Below are 12,647 nucleotides of genomic sequence, written 5' to 3'. Positions count from 1 at the left end.
TGAAGGAGAATGAATATAATGGCTAAGTCAAAGCCACACATATAACAAAACTCAATTTTGCATTTTAATCCCTGAAATTTCTAAAAATTGCAAAAAGGTCCCTGATTAATTAAAAGTCGCCTCTCGAATTCTAAAATCACCGAATATCTCAAATACCATCAATTAAGATAAAAACGGGGCATTACATAACATTTGCTCAACCATATTGCATTAAGAGTCAAATATTTTTAGAGTGTGTATTCACCCCCCCCCCCCCCCCTCTACACACACACACACGATCCCCAACAATGTCCATATGTTTAAGTGAGACAGTTGACCAATATCACTGACTACAATTTGCGATGGTTTTTTTTATAAATCGTGGAAATTGCGACGGTTCATAAAAAACCGTAGCAAACAATTTTCTACGGTTTATTTTAAATCGTCTCATTTTCAACGGTTTTTAAAAATCGTCGCACTTGCGACGATTTTGTAAAATCGTGGCAAAAAAATTGCTACAATTTAAATAAAACTTCGCAATTGCGACAATTTTTAAAAAACCGTCGCATATTTTTGCAACACTTTTTAGAAACCATCGCAAGTTCGCTGTGTTTTTTTTGTAGTGTTCTTGTAAAAACCGCAAAGAAAGAAAACAAGGTTTAAGTTGATATGGTAATTCATCATAACTTAAATCCAACACTTCCTTCACCTCTCCTTGACCTCTATCTATGTAAGAATTCACATATTTGCTTGCTAATTCCCACTTTTCCAAAGAAAAACCACGATATTGACACCTCATTAATTGCATGGCATAAATCTGATTGGACGTTCTGATCATGCGGTTCGGATCTTCCAACCTACACCCTTAGCTTCCGAACATGAACAGTGCCTCCGACCCTGTTCGGATCTTCCAATCTGGAGTTTGGATGTTCCGAACTCCTCGGTAGTTCCGAAGTCATGTTTCCTATTTTTGATCTGATTAAGCACTTGACCAATGAAGATTATGATTTTTAATCATGTTTTACAATTTAATTTCGTAAAACAAGGTGCGGATTACTAGAAATTATATTTCTAAAAAAATTATTTAATTTTCACCCCATCACCGAAATTAATTTTTCTAGCTCGTCTCAGTCCAAGCCGTTGGTTAAAAGTCAATTTAATTCGAGAAAAAGGGGACCCAATTGTCTTGATGAGACCCAACAATATTGGGTAAAATCATATTGTTTGATTACAATACCAACATCATGTTCACCCTCCTGGTCGATCTCTTTACCCCACAACCACATGCAATATTTTCAACATCAAACCATTATATTAAATCTTCTAACAAATCATATTATTATTATATATATATACACATTTTCGATCTCCAACCGAAAAGCCGAAGAAAAAAGGGCTAAAATGGCAATCAAGAAATCGAACAAAATGTCACAGAAAGCGGTGATCAAGCAAATCGTGAGGCGTTGCTCGAGCTTAGGGAAGCGATCGCAAGGCGGCGACGGAGAAGAAGGGCTGCCAGTGGATGTCCCCAAGGGCCATTTCGTGGTGTACGTGGGAAAGAACAGGAGCAGATTCATTGTCCCCATCTCCTTCCTCAGCCGGCCTGAGTTTCAGAGCCTTTTGCAGCTTGCCGAGGAAGAGTTCGGCTTCGACCACGAAAACGGCCTCACTCTTCCTTGTGATGAAAACCTGTTCCAGGCTCTAACATCCTCGCTTAGGTAGATAGATAGATATATATATATATATATATATAGAATGGGTAATTGCATACATTAACCGTGAAATAACGAGATTGCGAAAAATGAAAAAATAATGATTTACCAGCTCTCTGTGCTTTTTTAAACTCGAGCACATATCTTTTTGTATTTTTAAAATTTGAGCACATAAGTCATTGTCCGTACGTATTTTCAGAGATATTTATGCACAAAATTTGAAAACACAAGAGGATTATAATCATAAAAAAAATTTAGCAATCTCATGATTTCACAAGATTAATATATACAATTATATGTATATAGAATTCACAAGACCTGTTAGACTACTATATTATATATATTTTATTACCTTATTTAGTTGCCGCGCGCTAGTTAGCTAGCTGTAATTTTCTTTATCTACTACTTTTTTCTATTTTAGTTTTTATTTATTTTTTTTATATCAGCTAAGCAAAAAACCAATGAATTTGGGTTTTTAGTGACGTATGTAAAGTTAGGAATTCAATTGAAGTTTTGATATTTTTTTTACCCGACCGCGGTTCAAGCTGCGTGGTTGTAATTACTTGGTATTTTTGGGGATGATCAATTGGTCACTCTATATTTCACATGAAAAACGGTTTCTTGTTTTTCTTCGTGTTTGATTTTTATTACTTACTTCTAACAATAAATAAATATATATATATATGATATTCCAAACGTCTATTTTTAAGCTTTAATTTGTGACACCATATGAACATCTTATGGTGTCTATCAGATACCTACATCATACGCCCAAACAGTGATCGAATTCATTGAACGCTCACGTTGTTACAATTATCAACAAATGATGAGTTTTCGGTATACCGTATCAAAAATATTGGTATGAAAAAAATTCATACTGGTACCGTTATCAAAATTTTGAAATTCTGATATGGAAAAAATCCATACTAATACCGTACAGAAAACAAAAAAAAATTAGATATACCAAAAAAATGTCTATATATCGAGAAAAATTCGGTACGATATCCCGAAAAACGGTATTTTAATTCGGTATCTCAGCCCTAAATTTACCAATGGACTTAAATAATTAAAGACTTTCTCTTAACATTTGATATCTTAATTAATAACAAATACAAATGGACATTAGTAATAATTAATTAGTACTGGTTTGCCACATGGACGTATTCGGCCCGAGTTCATACGTAACCAATTAGATGGATTAGACCTCTATATGTGAGTAATCTTTGGTACTATTTGAAGTTACAAATAGGATAATAATAAAGATATAAATAATTTAATATTATAAAAAAATAAATACAAAATGATAGTATTTTGTTTGATTGATAAATAATAGTTTGTTTGTTTTGATTGATAAAATTTTAAATAAGATGATAGATTATCATTTTGTGCTTTTGAAAATTAAGAAAATTTGAATAATATTATTTATTAAGAGTAATATATTAATTTAAATTCAATGATTTGATTGATATGCGATGAATAATGAATGATTTGAAAATTTTGATTGATGTAAGATAAATATTTAGTAAATAGATAAATAATATGACAAACTAAACATGAGATTGAATAAGATAAGTTATCGATAGATTAATAATAAGCAGGGGCGGTCCTAAGAAAAACGAGGCCTTGGGCAAAGTTTATACTATGAGCCCTTTCGTATTAACTTGAAAATTCATCTATATATATATATATATATATATATATATATAAATTCGAATAACATAATTAAAATATACCAAAATACATAAATCAATAAAGTACACAAATGAAAAAAGATTTACATAATTCTTAGAAATAATTTAATCAACAAAAAATATTATTTAAAATTGGCTCTTCTTATGTTTTTTGAAAAAAAATCATCAATTATATGGTCATAAGATATATCTTCCAATATGTTTTTTTTATGCAGAGGATCGCCAAATCATTCAGTTTTTCTTGAGTCGTTGTGGTTCTCAAATAAGATTTCAATAATTTTAACTTGAAAAAAATTTTCTCAACTGATGCTACAGTCACAGGAATAGTCAATAAAATTTGATACGCAACCAATATCATAGGAAAAATATTCATTTTCAGACCTGTAATCCTCGAATTTTCAGAATCTATGTGAAATTACAACAAATATTAACATCTTACCTTAAACAAAAATAATGTGAACAAAAACATTAAATCAAAATAAGATTAAACAATATATCAAAATTCGAAAATAAAATAAAATTGAACAAGAGTCTTGTAATTCATACCTTGGATCATTTTGTTGAATGTGTTTGTGTATTTTCGTAAATTTTGTACTTCTCTATTTTCTGAATTCTTAAACTATTAATAGTCAATTCACGTAATCGCACGCAGCCACAAACTAACAATATCGAAACTCTCAAAATTAAAAACTCAAACTCTTATTTTATGTGAATAAATTTTGTGTGAGAGCATAATATATAATATTTATATATAAATAAAAATATATATCTATAATATAATAATTGTTTTAAACAAAAAATTGGGGCCCGACACAAGGTTGGCCCTGGGCGCGTGCCCTGGCTGCCTAGGGCCAGGGCCGCCCCTGATAATAAGTCACTTTGAACGGTGTTTTTATGAATAAAAACTTCAATCTTAATCTAAATTGAAACAGGATCTTGAAGAGTACGTTTCTCGATCATATATTGTAATAAAATAATAATAATATTTTTTATGAATCAATTGGGTCGAAGATCATTCCCATAATATTGAAATTTTTTATATTATATTGTGAGATGGTCTGATAAGTACATATTCAATAGACGAGAAAGCCCAACAAAAAAGTGGACTTCGTAGCCTATTTGAGAGGCGAGGAAAATTCACGACGAAGACTACTCGTGCGATAAAGCAGATGGGGCCCACGTGGAAAGAATCTGTGTGGTTAAGTCCCGCTTGCTCCTCTTTTATTTTTTTAAAGAATTTTAATAGCCATATTAAATCTGGCATTTTTCATATTTAAAAAATAATATAAAAATTAAAAAAATTAATGGTCATGAATCATGAAGATGAATAATTAATTTGTGTGTTTTTAATTTATCTGTGTTTTTAATTTATATGTAATTTTATTTTTAAATATTCATTTATTTTATGAAATAAAATTATATCATAACATAAAAAATTAATATTTCAATATCATTTTTTCAACATCATCTAACCCTCGAAGAACCATAAGATAAAGTTATCATCTCTGACATCAACATGCAATGAAATTACCAATTTCATCACATCAACATCCTCACACCATTGAACATGCTCTAATAAAATTTATGAATCTTGAAATTGTCGCAAAATGTGTTGTAATAGAATCTATAACAGATTTCCTTTCCAGATTGAAAATACTATATGAAGCTTATTTTATGGCATCATCATATCTCTGGTAATTATATATTGTTGGATTTTTCAAGGGCTTTGCAAAGTTGTACCATCTAAATTTGTAAGCTAGCTCAATTAATCAACTTCAACTTGGAGATACTATTGAAGTACTAGTATTATTATTATTATTATTATTATTATTATTATTGTAAGGAAACAATGGTTGCACATAAACAGTTTGAGGTGTTGTCACAAGGTGTTGACAACACCTACTATAACACCTTGAGTAATTTGCAGCGGAAAATAATTTTAAGCGTGTATAAACAAATAAGCAACCAAATAAATAGACTCAAATAAATTAAGCAAGAGTATAAAATACTTTTGCAGCGCCTCAGGGCAAAAATTCACTAGAAAATTCTTCAAAGAGTTCTACAACCCTAAAACTAGTGATTATTGTAAAAATTTAATTTCTCAAAACAATTGAGAAATAATGAGTAAAAGTTCTCCTAAAAATTCTATGTGGAATAGAATAAAGAAAACGAAATAAGGAGAAGAAAATCTTTGTTGCCAAAACTCGTGTTCATCACACTTTTCGATTATTGATCTTCAAGTGTTCTTCAATGCTTCAAGGCAACACACGACCGATACAAGCTTTTCCAAAGATCTTCAAGTTCTATTGGAAAAAGTCACAGTCTATCTCTATCTGTCTATCTTTCCTTGTGCACGCCTCTCTTTAATAAAAAAACCAAGAATCCTTCTTTAGAATGTTTCCTTGTAGGCGTAGGACTCTAGATCTTGATCAAGATAAATCTACACAATAAGGAATTAAATCAATAGATATACGATAATACCATAATCTGATAAACTTAATCATATTTCAAATCAAGTTAATCAAAGAAATAAATAACTTCATGTCCAAGAAAGACAAAAGATAATAAATAAAATCTTTTTCAAAATAGGATGATTTTAAGGATTAAAATATTCCTTTCAATCTCCCCCTTTTTGCTTTTCTGGACAAAACACAACGAAACTCCCCCTTAATCAAAACTCCCCCTGAATAGATTTTCCCCCTGAGTATAAGCAGAGGTGTTGTCATAAGATGTTGGCAACATTTAGCTATGACACCTCAAATCAGAAGACATAAGTGCAAGGAGAAATAATCATACGAAACAACAGAGCAAACACCGAAACAGTTTTTATTAGGGTCAGAGCAAATCAGAGCAAAACCAGACAGTTTTGATTAGGGTCAGAGCAAATCAGAGCAAAACCAGAACTTTTAACCTACAATAAAACAAATAAACTTAGCAAAACCAAAAACTACGATTAAAATTGATTGCTCTCTGAGTCAACTTCTTCACTTCCTTCTCCTCCTTTTTGTTCAGAAGGGCCAACTCCACTTAAAAGAGACGCATAGTGAGCCTTTAACCCTTCGTAGTAGGCAAGGTCAGCCTTTGATTGTGCAATCTTCTGCTCAGCATGCACCAATTGAGCGTGAATGAACGTCGAATCAACAGCTTGAGCAGCAGAAGGGGGTACAAAAACAGCAGCAGCAGAGGAGGTGTTGGCAGCACCTTCCATAACACCTGCATAATCAGCAGTCTCAGACCAAGGAAGGTCTATCTTCCTATTTCCTTTTAGCAATGCCGGTGCAATCTTTAGCAATTCCTCAGGCTCAATAAGTACTTCATCATCATCCTTCTCAATTTCTTGAGACAGCAACATAGAGTAAATGAGTGATGGATAAGGCAACTTCAAAGTAGGTTGAGCATCGTCTGCAAATGCCATGACTGTGTCAAATACGAGTCGGCCATAATTGAAAGCAATTCCAGTACCAATAGCATACAAGACAGGGGCTTGATGCTTGTTAATCACACTGGAATTTCCAGATGGAGTCCAGGTCTTCACGGCAGTTTTATGAAGAACAGAGTAAAAAGATGTAAGCTTGGCTGCTAACAATTTCTTAAGATGTGCTGGGTACGCAGTGGCATGCCCCCCAGTGATGACAGATATCATCTCATCCATGGTTGGTAGAGCTGCATCATCAGAGGCAGGAGTCTGAAGGAATCCATTTATAATGGCAGTGCTGAAAGAGAAGATCTGCCCTCGCACATAAACTTGCCCATACTTCATGTATCTTGGATCCCTCACAGCTCAAAAAATTTCACCATATTTTGAGCTCCATATCTCTCCATATCAATGTTATGCTCTTCCAGAAACTCTCTATCAGCATAATTCTCCCAGCGATCAGCAATTTCCTTGGAGTAAAAAGCATATGAATAGGACGAATTTACCCGATACTCTTCTCCTAAGGTGTTGTCCAGGGTGTCGGCAACACCTTCCTCAACACCTTCCTCTTCTTCTTCAGAGTCATCAGAATCTGACTCTTCTTCCAACTCATTCTCAGCATCTGAATCTTCACTCGAATCAGAGCTGGAACTATTAGAAGGTTGAGGACGATTGTCAACATATTCCTGAAGCATCTCTTCATCAGGTTCATCCTCGGATTCTGGAACAGAAGCAGTAGCAGTGGATATAGGATTCTTGCCTTTTGACTTCTTCATTTTAGCCATAAACTGGGCTATAGAAATCTCCTCATCGTCAGATAGAACAGGGGGAGCAGTAGATGATGGTCCCTTAGGAACATGAACATCTGTCTGAGCAGCAGCAGAAGGAATTTCTGATTCAATGAAATCACTGTCAGAAGATGAATTCCCCTTTGAAGTTTCTTCAGATTCAAACGGAACGGGAATAGTTGGAACAAAGGGTTCCATGGCACTCGCCTTTCCCCTTTTTCGATGTACTAATTTAAAGTCTTCATCTGAGCTTGCATCACCAGAAGAGAATTCGGTGTCCACGAGAGAAGGTCTGGATGGTTGACCCTTTCCTCGAAATCTCTTTGATGCAGTGTAATCTGGGTTGTAGCCAGCTTGTCTCTTTGATCTACGGGTTAAGGGTTTCGTAGGAAACACCTTATTCAGAACGGACATATCAGGCAAATTTTCCACATCGATCTTATTCCCTGGCTCTCCTGGAGCGATGGAGTCCAAAGGCACTGGTTCTTCAGCAACAGGGATCAACGCTTGTTCATCCATAGGGTGTGGTGATGTAGGTGCTGTAACACCTTCCGTAGCATCTTCTGAATATCCCATCTCAGAACGAATATCTTGGGGATCAAAACCCTTTCCTGCCATGAAAATGCATGAGGATAAAATATTGCGAATGGAATAGGGCAATATTAATTAGAGAGTATTGAGAATAAGGGAATTCGGGATGAAAATAAGGAAATAAAATATTTCCAACAGAAGATAAAAACACAGATATATAATCCCTCAAACCTTTTCCTATTTTAACTTGGATTCTGTAGGCCCCCAACGGTAACAAAATCTCAACGGTAACTATGAAAAAAACGGTAACAAATCCGACTTAATTAAGCAATAAATCCCTTTGATTTCCTCCGATAATCTTGGTCCAAATATTTCACCAAATCTTTCCAATTTTAAATCCTCATCAGAATATAACACCACTGAAACAAAATCCAATCACATTCAAATTCAAAAATTCAGAGGATAGGGCAAAAATCACAAATTTTGTTCGATCGGAATTCATAACCTTTTGGCCAAAGATATTCACAAATCAAAATATGCATGTCCTAATTATGTCTAAAACAGAATGCGACATAAACTTAAAATGCAATTATGTGCACAAATAATATGATGACAAGCGAGGTATTATCCACGATGTTGGCAACATCTTCCAGCAATACTTCAGGATTCAAAAAAAAATTTATTTCCAGATAGCCATTAAATTCATTATTACAGAAGTGGTAGCCTGCACACTAAAGGAACGATCTTCAATGGACCCCTTTAGGTAGCTTTTTCCATTTGCTTCTGTTTTTCAATCAAATTTGATGATTGAGATGATCTTATTTAACCATTTTGTTATTTTGAGTTTCTGAATTTGTGAAATCACTTTTTACTTGGGACAGGATCATGGAATACACGAACATCCCTCCACTACTTTATGATTTAGTCAGAACTCTTCTTCAATTAAATCTCATTAAATTGTAAAACAATTTGCAAAGAATCCTGAGTGAAAAACTGGTCAATGATTACAAAGTATCAAACACTTCACAAAACAAAGTGTATGCATGAATGCAACATGCCTAATGATCCTAAAGATGCACATGCATGAAAAGGTGTTGTCACAGGGTGTTGGCAACACTTCTGACAACATCTAAGTTCTGTCTATAATGCACACATACTGAGAGACTTCCTTAGACTGGAAAATCTCTCGAAATCCAAAGCTTTTGTGAATATATCAGCTAATTGGTTATTAGTTCCAACAAACTCAATTAAGATTATGTTTTTCTCGACCAAATCTCGAATGAAGTGATGTCTAATGTCAATGTGTTTGGTTCGAGAGTGTTGTAATGGATTTTTGGATATATCAATGGCACTAGAATTATCACAGTACACAATAGGAGTATCACTCTTAATTCCATAATCATTCAACATTTGATTCATTCATAGGAGTTGAGAGCAACAACTACCAACAACAACATACTCAGACTCGGCAGTAGAGAGTGAAACACAGTTTTGTTTCTTACTGTACCATGACACTAAGTTATTCTCCAAATAAAAACATCCTGTTGGAAAACTGGCGGTCAGATCAATCACGATTGATACCCGGTGCAGCGGAAGTTTAAAAATTTTGTTATGGAACAATTCCATAGTGTGGGTATCAACCGTTCAACGATTAAATTATAAGTGTGTGTAAAATTCAAATAACAATTAATTAAATTTTACCTTCAATCTCGAAGCGAGATTATTGGACACCACACAGATTTCTCTGCGCTTCTTGTATCTCCCAGGAACTGATGAACTCCTTCAATCAGGTCCACGAATGAGGTTTTAATCCCTCTGATAGATTGCACTAGAAAATCTATCAGAAGTTTTTCTGCGAAGAGATTAAACGAATTTGATTCGTTATTCCTGACTGCAATTCAAAATCACAGACCGGAATTTTCTCTGACAGAGAGGGAGGGGTGATCGGCCGAATTATTGAGAGAGAGGCTAGGGTTTTTTCGAAAACTCTGTCTCAAAATTATGACCTGTTATTTTTAATTTCTGTACTGCAATAACTTATTTATAATGCAGGCCACTAACACCTTAGGGCCCATTAGTCATAAGTTGAGGCCCGACAAGCAAAGCCCGTACGTTCAGAAATTAATATAAAATTTATCGTGACTCCGATTGATAAACCGATTTTACCAATGTGCACAGAAACCATTTCTGCACATTTTAAAGTCAAAATAAATTTTCCTGAATCCGAATTCAGTGGTTTCCAAAAATGTCCATCCCTATGTCATTTTAGGAAATCCTACTCCCTTACTCTTATTTAAGAAGTCCAACTTCTTTATTCATTAAATTTAACTCTTTAAATTTAACTATCTCAACGGGGATTAAAACTCCATTACACTGTGTGACCCTCAATGGTTCAGGGATACAGCTAGCCGTGGGCTCACAACTCCTTGTGACTCGGAACAACGATTTCCGACTTGCCCATCGAATCATGGTAAAGCGCCTAGCAACATCGCCCCATGATTCCCTAGGTATCACTGATAGTGCCTACAAGAACTAGTAGATTTTGGTTAGCGTACAGTACGGTCCCTTCATCCATATATCCCGATCGAATCAACAACCATTGGTATATCGAGAGTCGCTCAAGATTCGATAACTATGCAATACATCTTGAAGATCAAATTAGTGACATCGCATGTGCTACTAAGAAACCATTTCTTAAATCACATCAAGTACTCTGGCCAGAGATTCGTCACACTAATATCTCCTCAGATCGCATAGGATATCCACACTCGCAAGTATGTGGTGAATCCTTGACAACAATGCATCGACTCCTATATGTGTTGTAACTGTACCCAATCTCGACACCTGATGACCCCCTCAGAGTCGATAAACGAGTCAAAGCACAGTACTAGCATATAGAGTCTCCATGATGTTTCAAGTAGTAAGGACTAATGGTGTACAACCAAAACCGCGGACTTCATCCACTCGATAAGTGATAACCACTTGGAAAGTCCGGATAGGGTAGTTCGATTATTCATCCTATGAATATCCATTTGCATGCTTCGAACATCTCCATGTTCCCTACCAATGAAACGTGGTACTCCGCATCGCAAATGCTAGTCTCAAACTCGAGCGATCCTTATCCTTATTCTCGGACGGCTCAATCGACTAGGAACGGTTTTAGAATATACAGTGACTATAAGACGTGTTTCATGATAGACATCTCCATGTTCTACCACATCTTACATACACTATAGTACATTCAAGGTCTTTATCAAAACAACAAAAGTATATCATAATATAACAATATGAAGAAAGATAAAGTCATTGCCATTAATAAAAGTGTAAATAATATTAAACAAAAGATTGTTTATACAAAGAGTCATCAAAGCCCATAGCCACAAGTTGGCTCACTGGGCACCCACTCTTTCAATCTCCCACTTGCCTTATAGCCAACTAGTCATACTACGTAGACCCATTGCTTCGCGATGTTTGTCAAACAATGGTCCTGGCAAGGGCTTAGTAAGTGGATCAGCGATATTGTCTGCAAAGGCCACTCGTTCGACAGTGATGTCTCCTCTTTCCACAATCTCCCGGATGATGTGGTATTTCCTCAGTACGTGTTTGGATCTTTGATGAGACCTTGGTTCCTTTGCTTGAGCAACGGCACCCGTGTTGTCACAGTACACCGGGACTGGACCAACAAATTTAGGAATGACGCCCAACTCTTGGACGAACTTCCTCATCCAAACGGCCTCTTTAGCAGCAGCTGATGCTGCAATGTATTCAGCCTCAGTGGTGGAATCCGCTGTGGTGTCCTGCTTGGAACTCTTCCAAGAGACAGCACCGCCATTGAGCATGAATACAAATCCAGAGGTTGACTTCGAGTCATCCACGTCACTTTGGAAGCTAGAGTCGGTATAGCCTTCCAATTTCAGATCTCGTCCTCCATATACCATGAACATATTCTTAGTCCTTCGTAAGTACTTAAGAATGTCCTTCACGGCTTTCCAATGCATTTGACCAGGATTAGCCTGATATCTGCTCGTGACACTCAGAGCAAATGCTATATCCGGTCTGGTAGATATCATCCCATACATGATACTACCTGTAGCTGACGCATATGGTACATGTGTCATATTCTCTATCTCTTCATCAGTCTTGGGACACATAGACTTGGATAGAGAAACTCCATGACACATGGGTAGATGTCCTCTCTTGGACCCATCCATTGAAAACCGTTTCAATATGGTGTCGATGTAGGTTGATTGAGTGAGTCCTATCATTCTCTTAGATCTATCTCTATAGATCTGTATCCCAAGAATGTAGGATGCCTCACCCAAATCCTTCATCGAGAATCTACCTGATAACCATATCTTTGTTGACTGCAACATCCCTACATCATTCCCAATGAGTAGGATGTCATCAACATAAAGTACTAAGAATGTCACAGCATCCTTAACTACTTTCTTGTACACGCATGGTTCCTCCGGGTTCTTGATGAAACCAAAATCTTTTATTGTTTCATCAAATTTCTGGTTCCAACTTCTTG

At 35.5% G+C, this 12,647-nt stretch overlaps 1 protein-coding gene across 1 annotated transcript; it reads left to right on the top strand.

Moving 5' to 3' along the window:
* Positions 1-1,380: 1,380 nt before the first annotated feature.
* LOC140884618 (auxin-responsive protein SAUR50-like) lies at positions 1,381-1,764 on the top strand. The gene has a single exon (XM_073291419.1). The coding sequence runs from the start codon at positions 1,381-1,383 to the stop codon at positions 1,699-1,701; it is 321 nt and encodes a 106-aa protein (XP_073147520.1). The 3' UTR covers positions 1,702-1,764.
* Positions 1,765-12,647: the final 10,883 nt, after the last annotated feature.

This window comes from Henckelia pumila, chromosome 2 (genome assembly GCF_033568475.1).
Source record: "Henckelia pumila isolate YLH828 chromosome 2, ASM3356847v2, whole genome shotgun sequence".
In the NCBI taxonomy this organism is placed as follows: domain Eukaryota; kingdom Viridiplantae; phylum Streptophyta; class Magnoliopsida; order Lamiales; family Gesneriaceae; genus Henckelia; species Henckelia pumila.
Note: the sequence above shows the minus strand (reverse complement) of the source record. Positions and strands in the feature narration are given on the sequence as shown.